We start from the raw sequence: 21395 nt of genomic DNA on the forward strand, positions 1-21395 counted from the left end.
AGAGAGGTGGGGAAGAGAGAGGGAGAGAGAGGAGAGGGAGAGAGAGGAGAGGAAGAGAACGAGAGAGTCAGAGCAGACAGAGAGAGAGAGAGATAGAGCCAGAGCAGACAGAGATGGATTGGGGGAGAAAGACAGAAGGAAAGAAAGACAGAGAGAGACAAACTGCAACTGACAGAATGACAGACAGAAACAAACTGGAAAGAGAGCACTACAGAGGAAAAGAAGAGGTGGAAAGTTGTGGGAAAAGAAGTTGGTTGTAGAAAAAGAGAGTGTGTTGGAGAAAGAGACGACAAGAGCAGTCAAGGTACAACTACATTTCATACACTTTGCTTTCCTGTAGAGCAGCAGAACCATAGTCGTTGTTCTAAAGCAGAGTGGAACCCCATTCAACGTTCTGAAGAAAATTAGAACCATAATCACTATTCTAAAGCACAATCAGAAGCCCAGTCAGTGGTCTATTGTACAGAACCTCCCTTTAAGGAAGCAGAGTGTAGAGAGAGGTCCAGCCTGGTCTCATGGAAGCTCTCCACATGATCCAGCTCCTGCTCTGCTGTACTGCTCACAGTTTGGGTTACACATGACACGTGGCACAGAGAGAGAGAGAGAGAGACAGACGTAGAGAAAGAGATATAAACATAGAGAGAGGGAGGAAGGTAGGGAGAGGGAGAGAGAGAAAGAGCGAGAGAGAGAGAGAGTAGCGACACTGAGAGAGAAAGCTAATTGAGGCAGAGGGAGAGAGAGATCGAGTGGCAGAGAGTCACGGGGAACTCGGCGAATGAGGTACGGGGCTGACAGGAATACCCCAGTCACCACTCATCTCAGTTCCTCACCACTTCCTGGGATTGCAGCATAGCAACACGCTTGTTCTGTAGATGATGATTATTTTCAGAAAGTGGACAATATGGTGGGCATATCGGCTTGATGAATAGCCAAACATCCATTCAACTGGATTCATTTTCCTAGCACCCGGGGTGGGTGGGCAAGGGTCCAGAAACACGCACGGCATGGGGGAAGGGGGGCTGTCAGATTTGACATAGAAATGCATTGAATTAATGTGGTATCAATCATAAAAGTTGGCCTACAGTATTTAATCTTGCCTGTGCAAATTAGCTTTCCTGTCAAAATATAATTATACTTGTGTGCTTTATATCGTAACTTTTTTCTAGTTGCTGTAGAGTGGACTCTGGCACTGTGATCTGTCCTGGCTGTATGGCTTTACCTCTCCTCCCTCATATGGTCTGATAGGAAGACAGTGGTAAACTCAGGTCTTTTATAATACACGGTGTGCTGATGTGAACATCCTCAGACTCTCATATACACATCACTCAAAGTCCTTCTGTCACCACCAGAGTGATGTGTGCTCACACTCACTCACGCACACACATACACACTCATGTAAGCACGCACACCAAAACGCACGCGAGCGTGCGCACACACACAACGGAGCACACACACACTGCATGATGTCATCTATAAGATATTCTATAGTGGAACTAAGGACTGCATAGAAGAGTAAAAACACTAAATGTTAGTTTGATCTACTGCTCTGTGATGTCATGACAAGAGAAATCAGAACCTTAAACCTATGCATTTACAAATTGTGCTCTGCTTTCACACACACAGGCACAGGCACACACAGGCACACAGCCTCCATCCCTTGATGTAGTGTTTAGAGTTGCACTCTCCCTCTGCCACTGCAGTGTTCCATCTTTATGAATGAAGATCAGTGGGGAGGCGTGGTGTAGAATGACAATGACCAGCGTCAGTGGTGTAGACTTCCCACTAGAGGGCAGCAGTACATGGATATACCACTGCAGCATCAGACCTGCCTGGGCTGGGCTCCTATGGTGGGCTACTGAGGAAAGATCTCATTTGCATAATCCTTGCGTCCTCTGTCCTTGTCTCCTTCTCAAAACCCATTGGAGGAGAACGTCAGCGGGGCAGGACTTCTGGCTTTCTCATCCAATGGGTTTTGAGGAGGAGACGAGGAGAGAGGACATGAGGAGTATGCAATTGAGATCTTCCCTGAGTCTCTATACTGATTCCCATTGGAGTAGGATGAAGTTGTTCCTTTACACTGATCTAAGGACAGTCTTGTTTTCCATCTTGGGATTGGATTGGGGTAGGTAAACTAATCTTAGATTCTGTGCTTTCTGGCAACATCTACCTGCCTGGTCTGGAGGGATTGCACCATATTGCTGGCCTTCCTCAGTGGAGTGCAACGGCACAGACAGAGATGGGATGTATAGCGACATGGTTCATTATTCCCACGACAGTGTCATGTCTGTGCTGCACTATACACTTCTGTAGCTGTGCCCTCCTGAATAAGCCCCAGGTGAGTATAGAGGGAGTACTGACGGCTGCAGTGTCAACCTGTTTTCATGCCACTTAGGCAAGCCTCTACTGACCAGTCAGCTCAGGTTTATGTGTACTGTGGTTCTGAACCTGTCACCTTGACATTTCAATGGAGAAACAATCAAAATCAGTCCCGTGTGGCTCAGTGGGTAGAGCATGGTGCTTACAATGCCAGGGTTGTGGGTTTGATTCCCATGGGGGACCAGTATGAACATGTATGCACTCACTACTGGAAGTTGTGGCTAAGAGCATTTGCTAAATGTCTCAAATGTAAACATACAAGCCAAGTTTACTTGCACTTTAAGTCAACGCCTGATTTTCAGTGTGTATAATCAGAAATCCTGTTTGAGCAACTTTTGAAAATGAAGTGGCGCCGTGGTCTAAGGCTACATCTCAGTGCTAGAGGCATCACTACAGACCTTGGTTCAATTCCAGGCTGTATCACAACCAGCTGTGATTGGGAGTCTATGGGAGCAGCGCACAATTGGCCCAGCGTTGTTAGGGTTTGGCTGTCATTGTAAATAAGAATTTGTTCTTAACTGACTCGCCTAGTTTAATAAAAGATCCACAATTCTGTTATAAACTACATGTGGTTTTAGCCATTTTTTATTCCATTAATTCACTTAAGAAATCACATTCCCCCCCAAAAGCTAAAATTAAATGACATGGTAACATTTAAAAAGCACATTTTAGAAAGGGAGGAAGTCACATTTCACTGGTACTGCCCAACTCTAGGTCTGAACACAAAGCATCATGGGAACTCCCTCAACCCCATAGCGTAACCAGTGGTCCTTGGAGTCGTAATGACAAAGGTTGAGGGAGATGAGGAAGAAGTGAGACTATATATACAGTTGAGGGGACAACCTTTTGATGAGTATGAACATTCCAATAGAACACTTGAGAACCTGTCCAAAAGACTGCACTCCCCTTCAGTTAAAAAAAATCATGTTTAATATCTCCATCTCACCCTTTGTGACAACAAACCCATTACTTAACAGAAGAGGTATACAATCACACAATACTACCTGACTTTTATGGTTACTAAAAGCCTGATAACTTGGTCAAAGTAAATAGTGCATTTTATTTGTGGGCAGTAGAACAGGAAACATTGGTATTAGTCTTTATAACTTTATTTTGTCTGAGAAGTTACACAAACACTACCTGGGCCAAAGAGAGATTTCTGTATGAGCTGTCCAATATTCTATAGGTAGGTTTGAAACAGGAAGCAAAACAAAAGAAACTCATTCCAGACAAAGCAATACAATAGTAACTTGAATATTGACTACAATCTCAAATCATTGTTACCTGAAAATACCAAAGCATGAAATGACTCCATGTATTGACAAACTTGCTAAGCACAGACATGAATGAGTACTCCATATATTTTTATCTTGAATGTGACATGAAAAATAACAAGGCTTTTAATCAGAATCAGATCGAGCCCTACTCAACACCAATCCAATATTTACCACTCACAATTCAAAAATAACAATTCAGAACTTCAAAAGCCTGCCTTTCCCCTCTCCCAGTCTCTCTGATGGGTAAGGGTGTAGGGATAGAATTATTTTGCCTGCTAAAAATGGCGATGGATAAATTCACACTAGAAGAAAGGTGTCAATCCAAAAAAGAAACAAAACCTTCAAAGAAACACAGGCAGTAATAAAAATGTATGGTACTCAAACTCCGGCCCTGGTGACAATGCAAGGTGTGACAGTATAAACCACAACAGCTGACATTCAGATAAATTAGTCCAATATGACATTGGAGTTGGTTATGTATGGTTACAGCTTCTCCCCCTCTCGCTACACACACAGGGTGAGGGGCTTAGTCTGATGTACATGGAAGAAAAGAAACAAGGAAAACTAAAGGTCCAAATCTGAGAAGAAAGGAAAATCACAAAACGAGGCCATTCCTGTCAATAGCTTTCCATCTGATCCTGTCAATAGCTTTCCATCTGATCCTGTCAATAGCTTTCCTTCCCCCTTTTCACAACGAGAATCTGATCTTGTTATCTACATTGGTGGGCCAAATAAAAAATGTCACCACCTCCCTCTCCCCATATGAAATGATGAATACTCCTGTCTGTCCATCCATCTATCCACCACTCTTAGTGGACTTCCCCCTCTGCTCACCTTCCCAAAGTATTTAAAACAGAATCCCTCCATTTAAATACAAACCATAAGGTGTGGCAAGACCTCCCCCTCCCCAGAATGACCCATCCCTTTCTCAAAGTATAAAAAATTATTTACCCCTGACCTGTTACTACACACAATTCACAAAAATCTTTGAACCCCCCACCCCTCCCTCCTGGTTTTCATCAGAATACAAACCCTTCATCTCTCCCTTCTCTTTTGCCCAATAACAAATGGATCCCCAGCCCCTACCCCTGGGTACTTCTCTGAACTCCACCTGGCCTTCTGATGGACTAGCTGAAACATTATGTCGCTCACACCTTTTCAGGTCAAAACAAGTGCCTAGGTGGTGTGGGGTTAGGGGTCGATTTGAAATATGGCAATCCACCCCCCTCACTATCCTCGTCTGTCGTCATCCTCTACCAGAAGTCTCGGCGGTGGTAGGCATCAGGGTCGCAGTATTTGGTCACCACCACCCGGTTGGCAAACTTCCTGCCCGTCAGACCCTGCATGGCCTTCTGGGAGTCAAACACTGACATGAACTCCACAAAGATCTATAGGACAGAGAGGGACAGAGAGAGGAAATGTAAGGAGGTTCAATGGAGATCATTCAAAAAGACAGTCATAAAGCTGAAGACAGAAGCCTCTCTCTCTCACCTTGCCAGTGCCAGGGACCTCCAGCCCATCCACAGGTCTGGGGATCTCGATGCTCTTGACCTGGCCGTACTTGCTGCACTCGTCCCTCACATCCTCCACGATCTCCTCGTATTCCTCTTCATCCACCAGCTCCTCCACAGCCACCATATTCATCAGACACAGCACCTCAGTGGGCAGGCCGGCCATCTGGGTCATTGAGCTGTTCATCAGGCCCGGCACCTGCAGCGTCACCGGGGTCTGGTTTATACTTGTCTGGAGGGGAGAGAGGACGGTTGGAGAAGGAGTGTCGGTGGATACAGAACATGCCACGAGGGATTGGAAAAGTAGAACAGACACAGCACAGGCCGCCCCAAGGGCACAACATATGCTCCCCCTCGTCTCCCTCTGCACAAGATCCTCTAACCCCCTCTGCACAAGATCCTCTAACCCCCTCTGCACAAGATCCTCTAACCCCCTCTGCACAAGATCCTCTAACCCCCTCTGCACAAGATCCTCTAACCCCCTCTGCACAAGATCCTCTATCCAAGTGTATCTTTCTCAGATGTCCTGATGGCTCCCTGGACCAAGAGCTTCACTCTACCTTCTACTTCCCACTCCACTGTAGCACTCTATTCCCAGCCTGCCCAGATCTCCCTCTTACCAGAGTGGCGTTCTTGGATCCCACGCTGGCTCTCTGCACCAGGAGTTTTTTATCTCCCAGCTGCATGCCGTTGAGTCCTGCTATGGCCTGTGGGGACAGGGCATCTCCAAGTAGTTAATACAGCTGTCAATCATCAGCAAGGACAAACCCCCAGGGTCTATGCACTTCTACACATATATTGAAATGCCCCCTTTCAAGAACCCAACCAAAAGAAGAATTTAGTATTTTTCCCTTTCCACAGATGGTCATTTTCAAAGGTTTTACTTAATATAGTTTCCCTTTCATAACATTAAATTTACATTTTTATTGATATGCAAGTAATTAAAAATGTGAAGACATTTAAAAAAAAACTGGAACAAATCCAAAACCATGACATGGTGTGTGAAGAAGTAAATATGAAGTAAATATGTGGGGACAGGGCATCTCCAAGTAGTTAATACAGCTGTCAATCATCAGCAAGGACAAACCCCCAGGGTCTATGCACTTCTATACATTATATATTGAAATGGCCCCTTTCAAGAACCCAACCAAAAGAAGAATTTAGTATTTTTCCCTTTCCACAGATGGTCATTTTCAAAGGTTTTACTTTTTTTTTTACTGCAATTCAGTTCAATCATAACAGATTACCCTGAAATATTGGGAGTGTAAATATATGAAATAATTTTGTCAAGAGTTGTGTCTCTTGCTGTGGGGGCTAAAGTGTTATATATGAAACACATAATACATTTTAATAATATCTCAAGAGCAATATAGTTTCCCTTTCATAACATTAAATTTACATTTTTATTGATGTGCAAGTAATTAAAAATGTGAAGATATTTAAAAAAAAACTGGAACAAATCCAAAACCATGACATGGTGTGTGAAGAAGTAAATATGAAGGGGGTGGTTAGCTACCTGATTCTCCATGGTGATCTGGTCGTTCAGGTTGACGTCTACATACTCACAGAACGCATAACCCTTAGACAAACCTGTGGCACTATCCTTGACCAAGTTAAAGGCCTTGAGAGGCCCAAACGATGTCAGGAGCTCCTTCACCTGGAGAACACAGAGAGGGAAGGGGTGAGATTACCATAGAGATCAGAGGGGAAAAGATGGGAGGGATAGGGGAAAGGGGAGAACAGTCAGACGAGGAGACATTGTTGAACACTTAACATCTCAGACTATTGGAGCTCTTTCAAGCTATCTGGCTTCCGTCAACAGTGTTACTCCAGTACACTGCTAACCGCGTCCAGCATTGACTAGGCATGTGAGGAAACAGGAGGTTTTCACTGGGCCAGACTGGGACGTCACGGGAGGTGAGCAGCCAGCACACCCTAGTATGTGGCTCCAGGTGACCTGGTTAGAAGGCTAAGCTGGTTAAGGTTAGCTCACTGACCTGGTCATCATTCAGGTAGTTGGGCAGGCCCCCGATGAACAGCTTGTGGGCTGAGTCAGGCACCACTGTGGACACCACGCCTACACAGACAGAGAAGGAGAGACAAGTTATTTAAAAAGTCAACCAAACATTGATATAAACAGCCTAAATCCAGTCTGAACCTACAGACTAGAGGTCGACCGATTAATCGGCCGATTTCAAGTTTTCATAACAATCTGTATTTTTGGACGGCAGGCTGACAACCTGTTGCGTGAGTGCAGCAAGGAGCCACGGTGAGTTGCTAGCTAGCATTAAACTTTTTTTTTTATAAAAAAAACCATCTTCAAATAATCACTAGTTAACTATACATGTCAGGGCATATGCAACATTTTGGGCCGCCTGGCTCGTTGTGAACTAATTTACCAGAATTTTACATAGTTATGACATAACATTGAAGGTTGTGCAATGTAACAGCAATATTTAGATCTAGGGTTGCCACCCGTTCGATAAAATATGGAATGGTTCCGTATTTCACTGAACGTTTTATTTTCCGAAATGATAGTTTCCGGATTTGACCATATTAATGACCAAAGGCTCGTATTTCTGTGTTTATTATATTATAATTAAGTCTATGACTTGATATTTGACGTGTGTGTATATATATATATATATACACACATACACACACAGTGGGGCAAAAAAGTATTTAGTCAGCCACCAATTGTGCAAATACTTATTTTCCACCATAATTTGCAAATAAATTCATTAAAAATCCTACAATGTGATTTTCTGGATTTTCCCCCCTCATTTTGTCTGTCATAGTTGAAGTGTACCTATGATGAAAATTACAGGCCTCTCTCATCTTTTTAAGTGGGAGAACTTGCACAATTGGTGGCTGACTAAATACTTTTTTGCCCCACTGTATATACACATACTACATATACACACACATGTATATATGTATATACATATACACTCATATATACACATACATATTACATACACATATATATATAAAAATCGGCATCGGCTTTCTTTGGTCATCCAATAATCGGTATCGGCGTTGAAAAATCATGGTCGGTCGACCTCTAATAGAGACGGGTAAATAGTTCAAATAGGCCAGACTAAGAAGGGTTTAAAGATGGACTAAATAGAGAGTGAAGCAGCCAGCCAGACACGTTCAGACAGAGACAGACCAGGCACGTAGACGCTGGGGTTCTCGCTCATGCCGGGCAGGGGCTGGTAGTCATGGGGACGGCGGATCTTCAGACTCTGTCCCTGGAAGATGATGCCGTCGAACGCCATGGCCTGGGTTGTCTCATCCACTGAGCGGAACTTTGGGACAACAAACACAGGCCAGGTTTGAGAAAGGTAGAGGGTTAACTTTCACCTGTCAGATGATTTCATAAAGCTCAGATAAAAGGAAAAGGGGTCCTTTTGGACTATTGAGGAAGGTCACATTTCTTCTCCAGTATTGAGTATAGTGAAGTGGGTGTTGAGACCCACCTCGAGGAAGGCAAAGTTCTTGTCCTGGTTGATCTGAACAGCGAGGACAGGGTTCCCTGGAGCCTGAGTGAGACCGCCCAGACGCATCTGAGCGTTGAAGAAATCCATCATGGACTCCTACACAGGTAGAGGGAGAGACATTGAGGCAATACTCTGGAAAATACTCACTCCAACAACAGTATTTATTATGCACTCTCTGATCCCCGAGCTTGAAATAATAGTTGACAGAATCAGGTGGCCCGGCCCCTATCCTTAAACTGTCAAGGCTCTACGCTGAACTTGTTTTATGAGGAGCACGTCAAAAATGTAGGCGCAAACAAAGAAATTTAGGAGCACAATGAAACATATTTGAGGAAATAAAAGCTAGATTCCTTAATTTTTCTAGGCACACTGGTTCTCCTAAATAAAAATTCCAGGTCGCACAGCTACATATTTAGGCACATACGCAAGTTAAATGTAGTGCCCTGTAGTGCCCTGTTAACCTGTATCAACTTTTACCTACTACCTCTCTCTGATCTCTGTCCCTACATCCATCCAGGAGCTAACTGACCTCTGTGATGCCGAAGGGGATGTTCCCCACGTAGAGCCGACGGGCCTGTCTGGTCATCTGGCTTCCCACCACAGGGACAGGAGTGGGGGTCACGGCCAGGCCGTCTGGGGTCATGGTGGGCAGCAGGGCCGTGGCTGGGATCTGACCCGCAGCTTGAGGAGAAGTCACACATTTAAAAACACAACATTCATACAGCTTCCAGAACAAGACAGTATTAGAAAGAACTCAGTTAAATATGAGGCCAAACGAGGGTCAAAGAGTTGAATAGAGTAGATGAAAATAGAGGAGAGAGAACAAGGGAGAGAGGAAGAGGATGATGAAGTGAGGCCTCCTCTCTTACCCTGCATGGCTTTGTACTGCATCACACTGATGTGTTCAAAGCCAGGAGGAGGGACGTCCCAGTACTTCTTCACTTTGTTCTTCTTCTTCGTTTCACGGTGCGGGGAACGACTGATGGAGAGAAAATAGGACAGGAGAAGTGAGGACAGAAAGACCAACAGAGGAGCGCAGGGGGAAACAGATGAAGTAAAAAGACAAATAGAAGTAATTACTTGTGATGTCCTGTGAGTCAAGTCCTATAAAGTCCTTCAGGCCTTTAGAGAAACAGGCCTTTAGAGAAACCTACAGCTTCTCTTTAACCCATCTATGACAAACACCAGGTTTACACTTCTGAATCCATGTTATAAATTATTATACCTTTTACAAATACAAGTGATTTCAAATGACATACTACTTTTAAATGACATTTACAATGGATGATGTCACAAGCCCTACAAATGTAACCCATTATTACAGAGTTGACCCTACAGTTTCATTTCTCTCTCTCCATAGAAACCCCTTACCAAAACCTTCCCACACAATGGTATACACAGGATATAATACGCTGTTGTAAACATGAGTGGATAGTACACAATCAGAGGAAAGATCACTTGCTAGAGTGACTGGAGTGATATTGTAATAATGCAGAAACAAGCTCTGTGTTAGTTTGCTGTATTACCTTACAGCAATCTCTTGGGGTTGTTGTTGGGATGGTGAGCTGAAATGACATTGGAAGGAGTTCACATTTCATTTCACTCCAACCCTGGTCACAGGTAGTTCCACTGCAGGAAGTGGAACTAGAGTGCAATTGGAAATTAGCCCCAAGCCACTGTTTGTATGAATGTCACATAGATCCTAAAGGATTGGATAGGCATAAGCAATATGGTCTTCTGCTGGAGCGCTCACCACATCCACTCCTTTCAGATCTACTACTTGTGTGTATAAGGTAGTATTTGTGGAATTGTTAGGTTACTCGTTGGTTATTACTGCATTGTCGGAACTAGAAGCACAAGCATTTCGCTACACTCGCATTAACATCTGCTAACCATGTGTATGTGACAAATAACATTTGATTTGATTTACTAGTAGGGCCTAGGGATAGGGACCGATTTGGAATCTTGTACAGAACACCGAGGTCTAGTAAGTGTACGCTATGGCTCTTTCCACTAAAACAAATGCATCCTAAAACAACTTCAGGGACCAGGTGTAGAATGTTCAATGTGTGTGAACACTGTTAGATGTGCGTCTTCCTCCATAAACTTGCATCTCACTGTCAGGACAATAGGTGGGCTACCTCAGACAGAGGAATAATGTTGTGCAACAATATGCTTGTGAGAGCTTTCTATTTCAGGTAAAGTCAGTGTTGCCTGGGTTGCTTATTTTCCAAGTGTCCTGATACTGTTCACTCATCAGGTGTGCAGATAGCCCTACTCTAACCAGTACGTAGTACCTGCACGTAACTAGGTCTCTTACACACCTGAGAGCGTGCAGTAAGACAATGCTGTAGTTACCTGCGTCTCGGTCTGCGCTCCTTGCTGTCTCCACGGCGATCCCTGCTGCGTCTGTCCTTGTCTCTGCTCCTCCTCTTCCTCTCTCTGCTGCGGCTGCGAGAGGGGGAGCGACGGTGGTGGCGGTTCTCCTTGTCCTTCTCCGCTGGAGGAAGGGAAATCAAAGGGAAGGAACGGTGAAACAATAGGAAGAGGGAGGAAAGAAAACAGAGGGGGAGGAGAGAAAACGGTTGAGTTAAAATATAGTTATGGCATTAAGCAGACGCTTTTATCCAAAGCGACTTACAGTCATGCTTGCATACATTTTACGTACGGGTGTTCCCGGGAATCGAGCGCACTATCCTGGCGTTGCAAGCGCCATGCTCTACCAACTGAGCTACAGAGGACCATAGAGATGGGGAGGAGAGAAGATGGTGGTACAGGGGGCAAGAGGATGGACACCGTTACGTGTTTACTTTCATAGGATATAGCTACTGTTTGGCCAAGAGATGTTAACTTTTCATGGATTCATATTTTAACTGGCAACTTCAACATATACAGAGCTGGAAAACGTCAGCTGGTTCAAAACAGGACCGGTTAGTGACATAAAAAAACGTTACTTTTAAACAATGGGTTAGCTAGTTATAGCCACACGATTGTGCCTGGAACGACAGCTGCGACAGTGTGGACTCTAGCAGCCAACGTTACTACCAGCTAGTTATCCAGCTCGCGCTTGTGTGTTGTGATGATATGCGATTGCTAATTAGCTGGTTTAGAATTTGGTTATAAAACATAAGTGATTAACTAGCTAGCTTACCTTGTTTGTTTTCAGACAGTTGTCTCTCGAATTCGTCGAAATCCGACATCGCCGTTTCTTATTTGCTAGCCCTAGCTAGCTAGTTAGTTGTGACTGTAAAATGGACGGGAATGCGGCGCGGTCGCTAGCTTGCGAAAAAAAGTGCACAACACTTAGTAAATGCTAACTAGCTACACAACACCAATGCAACGGTTTAGAAATATCAAAATGAACCACACATCAACATGAACAACTCCAAGTGAGTTATAAAGATGTGGTTCTAGTTTACACTAAGAACGCGTTATCTTGTGCTAGCTAGTTAGATAGCTAAAGCAAAGTCCAGGCTGGGGCCTGTTCTTGAAGGAGTCGTGGTAGCGAGCTAATGCTAATTAGTTAGCAAATCGAGTGAATACGGATATGCTGGTACAATTGCACATCCAATGTTATGCCGTCTGTCCTGTTGATGTTGTAACGGTGTTTGAAATCGTCCCAATATATATGTTTTGCAATTAAATGTATCCAAGGAGAAAATACGGGATATGTTCGGTATGCCCGCTTTTTGCGTTTCGTCTCCCAGGCACCCCGTGACACCGGAAGTTGATATACACCTTTTACTTTTAGCGCCCCCTTTGGGCCTGTTATTCAACCTGCAAAACGTGTAAATACAGTATATTCTCTTTGCTCTAGCACCAAACAAGAAGTTATTACATTGGACATTATATTTGGCATTGGATACGTGAAAGCTAGATTTCCCTTTATTGATTTCAGAAACAACCTCTCAGATCTGTGATTACAACAGAAAGGAGTTTGACCCAGGGCCGCTGCATATGTTTTTCCTCTAGCATCTCCCTTTCTACACACTCAGAGAGAAACATAAGTCAAATCATGATTTTTTAAGAAATCAAATGCTTTAATGGCATTTCTATTTTTACAGTCCATACAATTTGTATAATCAACCAAACATTATCAGTTTTTGAATTACAGGCTACTCCTCATTATTCTTGAAGAGAAATACAATATTAAACATTTTTGAAATGCTGCACAGATACCGGTATCTTAAATGATACAGGTTGTACCTTTCAGTAAATGATTGGTTCCTTATTAAAGTAAAAATGACATCTCTGACCCGTATAAAAGGTTTTGGAACATAACATGATTTCAGCAGTTGTACACACTGATACCCGTCCCTGGGAGAGTTTGTGTTGTGAATAAGTAAGACATGAAGTTTAAAATGAGAGGTACCCTTTCACAAACTCAGACAACCTGGGGTCTCAGCAATTCCTTGTACCAGTTTCAGTATAATAAACACACAATATACCACTATATTACACCATCGCCAATACTACTGCTATTGTTTTTTTAACATTATTATTAAGTTCAACAACAGCTCTGTCTAAACAACTGACCAACAAGAGTTAATTTCACATGCAATTGTAATGGGGAACTGGTGATTGATATTGATTTACATAGAGATGTTCAAATAAAAATCAACATTTTGTATTTTGTCCCTTTTGTGGAAATCACTGAGCTTATTGGAACACAAAAAAGAGAAACCTAATAGTATGCAATCTAATTGTAATAAATTATTCCCAAGCAAACAAAGTATTGCAGTAAAGGACTGAAAAAAGAAAGCACAAATCTCAACTGATGGTGAAATAGCACAGTAAATCATACTACTATTATAGTAAAAACAAATCTTCGTAGCACAGTACAAAGGGTACGTGATGTTACACTACACCACACTTCAGTCAAATTACACATCTCACAACTGTATGCTACAGTGGCACTTTACAGTGACAGAATATATTCTGGTGCAACAAAAAAAGTGATGTATTTGTGGTACAACAGCTTAACCTCACAGTAGAACTGTCCCCAAAACTGTCCCCATCCTCCTTCCAAAGCAAAGAGTATCTGCTTATTCTGTTGTTCTGGTGCAGACACAACACCAGTGGTCAGTCAGCTAGCTAACTTCCTTTGTTTCAGAACCTGGAAGCTTTCTGACAGAACACTAATGATTCTACTAAAGAATTGAATCTGAGCAATAGTGTGCAACTACTCTTTGCTTTGTTCAGTTTGTGGTCGCGTGAGTTTCCTTTTCTTTAAGAGAATCCTCTCCTCCTTTCAACCTGGAGAAATGAGAGACAGATCCAAAATCACAAGATGTGGGCTTTTTTAAATATCTAAATAAGGTCATCATTTAAGTGCACAAATAATACATTTGTTTTTGAAGTGCTAGGGAAAAGACGAGGGAATGTTATCCGAACAACAAACATTTATCTGTAAATAAAGATGTATAGTATTGGCATTGCTTTTGTGAGTGCGCAGAATATGACACCACTTTTACATGAAGACACTAAAAGGTGAAATTCTGACAGCGCAAAATAGATGATCGTCAAAAAAGACCGTATTACCTCAAATAGTCAGCATGGCACTTATTTCAAGTATGATGAAAATAAAGAGCCAGTTTGGAATGCTACAAATCTATGATTTGATCACTGTACCTTCATGCTGCTACTGTAAGTATTTGGGAGTAGCATGGCCTCTTCAGACAATAGCACCACTTTTTGGCATTGGCAAAATGGGGCCCTACGTGTCAAAATTGCACTGAAATAAAGTACTACAAACTTCAATAGTACTCTGGTCAGAAATAAGGAATGCTATAGTTCATTACCTCTGCTTCAAAAGGATTCTGAACAAATAGTTAACAATAGAAAACAGATTCTGTGTATGGGATGGGCAACAACCTTCCCTACATATCCAGCGCTCCCATACACAAATCTTAACTTTCCATGAATGTCTGAATCTTAGGGATATGGTTGAGTGATGACCTTCTCCAAAATTCCCAACCTGCTCTTCTCCACGACAAAATGAAGCCCTCCTCCCCCCAGAGCACCCCCCCCATCCCCTTGGACCCCAGATTCCCCTCATCGCCTTGGCCCCAGCGTCCCTCCCCCCATCAGTGTCTGAACCTGTAGGAGATGGGTAGTAGCAGGTTGTTCTTCTTCAGGGCCTGCACCCTGCTGAGCGTCTCCTCGTCCAGGGCGACGTAGCAGCGCCGTGCGTAATCCAGCAGCTTCTCCTTGGACGGGTCAAACTCGCCCACCTCCGCCACCTTCTCCGGGGCCACCAGCAGCATCTCAGCGATGGGCGTGGTGGAGGCCACTGTGTTGCGGTCTACGCCGTGGATCTGGAAGGCCTTAGACATGTTCTTCAGCCGCTGGTAGGTCAGCAGGATCTTCTTGTAGCGAAACAGAACCCCTGCAGCGTCTTTGACTAGAGGGGGAGGAGATGGAGGGAGGTGGGGATTGATTAGGCCTACTTCAAGGAAGGAAGGAAAGAAGCATTTCCAAAGCATTGGAACATGGCATGAGTAACATGGCTGCCATTGTCCCTCACCTCTCTGCCTCTCCCTGGTGAATCGGAAGACCCGCCTCCTCTTCATCCCTGGGTGCCCACCGCTGCTCATGCCCTCTGACATCACGTCCTCTCCTGAAATCATTTCCTCCTCGTTCATGTAGCCATCCTGCTCCAGGAACTCCTCGGGCTCCCCCAGAAGGGACAGGGAATCTAAACCAGACAAACAAGACCTGCAAACTTTAGACTAGAGGTGATAGAGGTGCTAGACTGATGTGCTAGACTAGAGGTGATAGAGGTGCTAGACTAGAGCTGATAGACTAGAGGTGATAGAGGTGATAGAGGTGCTAGACTAGAGGTGATATTCTAGAGGTGATATTCTAGAGGTGATAGAGGTGCTAGACTGATGTGCTAGACTAGAGGTGATAGAGGTGCTAGCCTAGAGGTGATAGACTAGAGGTGATAGACTAGAGGTGATAGAGGTGCTAGCCTAGAGGTGATAGACTAGAGGTGATAGAGGTGCTAGACTAGAGGTGATAGAGGTGCTAGACTAGAGCTGATAGACTAGAGGTGATAGAGGTGCTAGACTGATGTGCTAGACTAGAGGTGATAGAGGTGCTAGACTAGAGGTGATAGAGGTGATAGACTAGAGGTGATAGAGGTGCTAGACTAGAGCTGATAGACTAGAGGTGATAGAGGTGCTAGACTAGAGCTGATAGACTAGAGCTGATAGAGGTAGAGGTGCTAGACTAGAGCTGATAGAGGTGCTAGACTAGAGCTGATAGAGGTGATAGAGGTGCTAGACTAGAGGTGATAGAGGTGCTAGACTAGAGGTGATAGAGGTGCTAGACTAGAGGTGATAGAGGTGCTAGACTAGAGGTGCTAGACTAGAGGTGATAGAGGTGCTAGACTACAGCTGATAGAGGTGAGAGAGGTGCTAGACTAGAGATGATAGACTAGAGGTGATAGAGGTGCTAGACTAGAGGTGATAGAGGTGATAGACTAGAGGTGATAGAGGTGCTAGACTAGAGCTGATAGACTAGAGGTGATAGAGGTGCTAGACTAGAGCTGATAGAGGTAGAGGTGCTAGACTAGAGCTGATAGAGGTGCTAGACTAGAGCTGATAGAGGTGATAGAGGTGCTAGACTAGAGGTGATAGAGGTGCTAGACTAGAGGTGATAGAGGTGCTAGACTAGAGGTGATAGAGGTGCTAGACTAGAGGTGATAGAGGTGCTAGACTAGAGGTGATAGACTAGAGGTGATAGAGGTGCTAGACTACAGCTGATAGAGGTGAGAGAGGTGCTAGACTAGAGATGATAGACTAGAGGTGATAGAGGTGCTAGACTAGAGGTGCTAGACTAGAGGTGATAGACTAGAGCTGATTGAGGTGCTAGACTAGAGGTGATAGAGGTGATAGACTAGAGGTGCTAGACTAGAGGTGATAGACTAGAGGTGCTAGAGTTGCTAGACTAGAGCTGATAGAGGTGATAGACTAGAGGTGATAGAGGTGCTAGACTAGAGGTGATAGAGGTGCTAGACTAGAGGTGATAGAGGTGCTAGACTAGAGGTGATAGAGGTGATAGAGGTGCTAGACTAGAGGTGATAGAGGTGCTAGACTAGAGGTGCTAGAGGTGCTAGACTAGAGCTGATAGAAGTGCTAGACTAGAGGTGATAGAGGTGCTAGACTAGAGGTGATAGAGGTGCTAGACTAGAGGTGATAGTGGTGATAGAGGTGCTAGACTAGAGATGATAGAGGTGCTAGAGGTGTGAGACTAGAGGTGATAGTGGTGATAGAGGAGCTAGACTAGAGGTGATAGAGGTGCTAGACTAGAGGTGATAGTGGTGATAGAGGTGCTAGACTAGAGGTGATAGAGGTGCTAGACTAGAGGTGATAGAGGTGAAAGACTAGAGCTGATAGACTAGAACTGATAGAGGTGCTAGACTAGAGCTGATAGAGGTGATAGAGGTGCTAGACTAGAGCTGATAGAGGTGATAGAGGTGAAAGACTAGAGCTGATAGAGGTGATAGACTAGAGGTGATAGAGATGCTAGACTAGAGGTGATAGAGGTGCTAGACTAGAGGTGATAGAGGTGCTAGAGGTGCTAGACTAGAGCTGATAGAGGTGATAGAGGTGAAAGACTAGAGCTGATAGAGGTGATAGACTAGAGGTGATAGAGGTGCTAGACTAGAGCTGATAGAGGTGATAGACTAGAGGTGATAGAGGTGCTAGCCTAGAGGTGATAGAGATGCTAGATTAGAGGTGCTAGACTAGAGGTGATAGTGGTGATAGAGGTGCGAGACTATAGGTGATAGAAGTGCTAGACTAGAGGTGATAGAGGTGATAGAGGTGCTAGACTAGAGCTGATAGAGGTGCTAGACTAGAGGTGATAGAGGTGAAAGACTAGAGCTGATAGAGGTGATAGACTAGAGGTGATAGAGGTGCTAGACTAGAGCTGATAGAGGTGATAGAGGTGAAAGACTAGAGCTGATAGAGGTGATAGACTAGAGGTGATAGAGGTGCTAGAGGTGTGAGACTAGAGGTGATAGTGGTGATAGAGGAGCTAGACTAGAGGTGATAGAGGTGCTAGACTAGAGGTGATAGTGGTGATAGAGGAGCTAGACTAGAGGTGATAGTGGTGATAGATGTGCTAGACTAGAGGTGATAGAGGTGCTAGACAAGAGGTGATAGTGGTGATAGACTAGAGGTGATAGAGGTGCTAGACTAGAGCTGATAGACTAGAACTGATAGAGGTGAAAGACTAGAGCTGATAGAGGTGATAGACTAGAGGTGATAGAGGTGCTAGACTAGAGGTGATAGAGGTGCTAGACTAGAGGTGATAGAGGTGATAGAGGTGAAAGACTAGAGCAGATAGACTAGAACTGATAGAGGTGCTAGACTAGAGCTGATAGAGGTGATAGAGGTGAAAGACTAGAGCTGATAGAGGTGATAGACTAGAGGTGATAGAGATGCTAGACTAGAGGTGATAGAGGTGCTAGACTAGAGCTGATAGAGGTGATAGAGGTGAAAGACTAGAGCTGATAGAGGTGATAGACTAGAGGTGATAGAGGTGCTAGCCTAGAGGTGATAGAGATGCTAGATTAGAGGTGCTAGACTAGAGGTGATAGTGGTGATAGAGGTGCGAGACTATAGGTGATAGAAGTGCTAGACTAGAGGTGATAGAGGTGATAGAGGTGCTAGACTAGAGCTGATAGAAGTGCTAGACTAGAGGTGATAGAGGTGCTAGACTAGAGGTGATAGAGGTGCTGGACTAGAGGTGATAGACTAGAGGTGATAGAGGTGCTAGACTAGAGGTGATAGAGGTGCTAGACTAGAGGTGATAGAGGTGCAAGACTAGAGGTGATAGAAGTGATAGAGGTGCTGGACTAGAGGTGATAGACTAGAGGTGATAGAGGTGATAGACTAGAGGTGCTAGACTAGGGGTGATAGACTAGAGGTGATAGACTAGAGGTGATAGAGGTGCTAGCCTAGAGGTGATAGAGGTGCTAGACTAGAGCTGATAGAGGTGCTAGACTAGAGGTGATAGAGGTGCTAGCCTAGAGGTGATAGAGGTGCTAGCATAGAGGTGATAGAGGTGCTAGACTAGAGGTGATAGAGGTGCTAGACTAGAGCTGATAGAGGTGCTAGACTAGAGGTGATAGAGGTGCTAGAGGTGCTAGACTAGAGGTGATAGAGGTACTAGCCTAGAGGTGATAGAGGTGCTAGACTAGAGGTGACAGAGGTGCTAGACTAGAGCTGATAGAGGTGATAGAGGTGCTAGACGAGAGGTGATAGAGGTGATAGACTAGAGGAGATAGAGGTGCTAGACTAGAGGTGATAGAGGTGATAGACGAGAGGTGATAGAGGTGATAGACGAGAGGTGATAGAGGTGATAGACTAGAGGTGATAGAGGTGATAGACTAGAGCTGATAGAGGTGATAGAGGTACTAGCCTAGAGGTGCTAGACTAGAGGTGATAGACGAGAGGTGATAGAGGTGCTAGACTAGAGGTGATAGACGAGAGGTGATAGAGGTGCTAGACTAGAGGTGCTAGACTAAAGGTGATAGACTAAAGGTGCTAGACTAGAGGTGATAGAGGTGCTAGACTAGAGGTGATAGACTAGAGGTGCTAGACTAGAGGTGATAGCGGTGATAGACTAGAGGTGATAGACTAGAGGTGATAGAGGTACTAGCCTAGAGGTGCTAGACTAGAGGTGATAGAGGTGCTAGACTAGAGGTGATAGAGGTGATAGACTAGAGGTGCTAGACTAGAGGTGATAGTGGTGATAGACTAGAGGTGATAGCGGTGATAGACTAGAGGTGATAGCGGTGATAGACTAGAGCTGATAGACTAGAGGTGATAGAGGTACTAGCCTAGAGGTGCTAGACTAGAGGTGATAGAGGTGCTAGACTAGAGGTGATAGACTAGAGGTGATAGAGGTGCTAGACTAGAGGTGATAGACTAGAGGTGATAGACTAGAGGTGATAGAGATGCTAGACTAGAGGTGATAGAGGTGCTAGACTAGAGCTGATAGACTAGAGGTGATAGAGGTGCTAGACTAGAGCTGATAGACTAGAGGTGATAGAGGTGCTAGACTAAAGGTGATAGTGGTGATAGAGGTGTTAGACTAGGGTGATAGTGGTGATAGAGGTGTTAGACTTAGAGGCTGATAGAAGTGCTAGACTAGAGGTGATAGAGGTGCTAGACTAGAGCTGATAGACTAGAGAGTGAATAGAGGTGCTAGACTAGAGTTGATTAGACTAGAGTGTGATAGTGGTGATAGAGGTGATAGCGTGACTAGAGGTGTAGTTAGTAGGGTGATAGAGGTGATATAGTGCTAGCTAGAGTGATGAGGGGATGGATAGAGTGCTAGACTAGAGGTGAATAGTGGTGATAGAAGGGTGCTAGACTAGAGGTGATAGAGGGTGCTAGACTAGAGCGATAGACATCAGAGGTGATAGAGGGCGTAGATAGAGCTGATAGGGTGAAAGACTAGAGCTGATAGAGGTGAAAAGATAGAGCTGATAGACTAGTAGGTGATAGACTAGAGGTGATAGAGGTGCTAGACTAGAGAGTGATAGCCTAGAGGTGATAGTGGTGATTAGTGATAGCGGGTTTATAGAATAGAGGGTTGATAGAGGTGGATTGATATAGGTGCTAAACTAGATAGGACTAGAGGTGAAGAGGATTGGATAGAAGTGGTGCTTTTTCGGAGCTAGATGTGGTGGATAGATCTTTTGGGTGCTATGACTAGGAGTTATGATAAGTGTGCCTAGTACATAGAAGCGTTGATAGAAGTGCTAGACTAGAAAGGGTGAATGGGTGAGATATGTAGTGCTAAGACTAGAGTATGATAGAGCGGGGTGCTTAAGACTAGACTGGTTGGAAACACTAGTAGAGCCTGATTGATAGTGGTGATAGGAAGAGATGTAGTGCTAGGTGCTATAGGAGGACTAGATGAATGTTTAGTGATATGAGAGGGTGCATAGACTAGAAATGATAAGGTTGCTAGGGGAGAGTTGAGATCGGGAAGATAGACGGTGAGAGATGGTGATTAGAGGTTGTTCGACTAGAGGATCAGAGGGTTGCTATTAGACTAGAGGTGCTAGAGGTCGCTAGGATCGAAAAGTGATAGAAGCTGCTAGGACTAGAGGTGATGTAGAAGAGGTGCTTAGAACCTTAGAGTTGATGATAGAGAGGGTGCTATATTAGCATGTATTAGCATCTAAGGAGATAGGGTTGATGAGTGATGGATCGAAGTGATCGTTTCAAAAGTGCGGTAGACTAGAAGTAAATACATGATGGAGTCGTATAAGGATGGGCAGAGAGGTTATAGTGGTGATAGAGGGTGTATTTATAGAGGGGCTAGACTATAGAGAGATGATAGAAGTGGTGTATGCTAAGATTGGCTGTGAGACTAGAGTCTAGAGGTGATAGAGAGTGCTAGACTTAGCCGCTAGAGGTGGTGCTAGAGGTGCTCGACTGCTTAGAGGTGCTAGACTAGAGCTGATAGATAAGAAGTGTTCAGACTTAGAGGTGATATAGGGGTTAGACTAGAGGCGATAGTGTAGTGTGGTGATAGAGGAGCTAGAATAGAGGTGATAGAAGGTGCTAGGACTAGAGGTGATCGTTGTCTTCGGGGATTATTGATAGTGGGTGGGAAGATGGATTAGACTAGAGTGTTGGTTCGATTTTCGTGATAGAGGTGCTATCTGATGTTAGTCTATTTACTATTATTACGGACTA

General features: G+C 44.2%; 2 protein-coding genes across 3 annotated transcripts; both read right to left on the reverse strand.

Moving 5' to 3' along the window:
* Positions 1 to 3283: 3283 nt before the first annotated feature.
* On the reverse strand, positions 3284 to 12395 carry LOC120048826 (splicing factor U2AF 65 kDa subunit-like). Of its 2 annotated transcripts, XM_038995082.1 has the most exons (12): positions 11819 to 11867; positions 11026 to 11167; positions 10194 to 10232; positions 9537 to 9646; positions 9197 to 9348; positions 8647 to 8763; positions 8337 to 8475; positions 7162 to 7241; positions 6681 to 6821; positions 5785 to 5871; positions 5145 to 5396; positions 3284 to 5041 (listed from the first exon to the last, which is right to left on the reverse strand). In XM_038995082.1, the coding sequence occupies exons 1-12, from the start codon at positions 11865 to 11867 to the stop codon at positions 4907 to 4909; spliced, it is 1443 nt and encodes a 480-aa protein (XP_038851010.1). In that variant the 3' UTR covers positions 3284 to 4906. The 2 variants fall into 2 exon arrangements, with proteins under 2 accessions (XP_038851010.1, XP_038851011.1); XM_038995083.1 differs by lacking the exon at positions 10194 to 10232 and having other exon boundaries at positions 4907 to 5041; positions 11819 to 12395.
* Positions 12396 to 12683: 288 nt separating this feature from the next.
* On the reverse strand, positions 12684 to 15402 carry LOC120048827 (coiled-coil domain-containing protein 106-like). The gene is made up of 3 exons (XM_038995084.1): positions 15194 to 15402; positions 14767 to 15070; positions 12684 to 13923 (listed from the first exon to the last, which is right to left on the reverse strand). The coding sequence occupies exons 1-3, from the start codon at positions 15309 to 15311 to the stop codon at positions 13866 to 13868; spliced, it is 480 nt and encodes a 159-aa protein (XP_038851012.1). The 5' UTR covers positions 15312 to 15402; the 3' UTR covers positions 12684 to 13865.
* Between the last annotated feature and the right edge of the window lie 5993 nt (positions 15403 to 21395).

The sequence above is a fragment of the Salvelinus namaycush genome, chromosome 5 (assembly GCF_016432855.1).
Source record: "Salvelinus namaycush isolate Seneca chromosome 5, SaNama_1.0, whole genome shotgun sequence".
Classification (NCBI taxonomy): domain Eukaryota; kingdom Metazoa; phylum Chordata; class Actinopteri; order Salmoniformes; family Salmonidae; genus Salvelinus; species Salvelinus namaycush.

What these genes read in the sequence shown, in the direction of transcription:
- LOC120048826 (XM_038995082.1), bottom strand. Translation starts at nt 11,867, where the DNA reads ATGTCGGATTTCGACGAATTCGAGAGACAACTGTCTGAAAACAAACAA. An exon ending in ACTACCTGAATGATGACCAG is followed by an intron (nt 6,822 to 7,161) that starts GTCAGTGAGCTA and finishes TGTGTTCTCCAG; the next exon opens with GTGAAGGAGCTCCTGACATC. An exon ending in GATCCAAGAACGCCACTCTG is followed by an intron (nt 5,397 to 5,784) that starts GTAAGAGGGAGA and finishes TCTCCCCTCCAG; the next exon opens with ACAAGTATAAACCAGACCCC.
- LOC120048827 (XM_038995084.1), bottom strand. Translation starts at nt 15,311, where the DNA reads ATGAACGAGGAGGAAATGATTTCAGGAGAGGACGTGATGTCAGAGGGC. An exon ending in CACCAGGGAGAGGCAGAGAG is followed by an intron (nt 15,071 to 15,193) that starts GTGAGGGACAAT and finishes CTCCCCCTCTAG; the next exon opens with TCAAAGACGCTGCAGGGGTT. An exon ending in CTACTACCCATCTCCTACAG is followed by an intron (nt 13,924 to 14,766) that starts GTTCAGACACTG and finishes TCATTTCTCCAG; the next exon opens with GTTGAAAGGAGGAGAGGATT.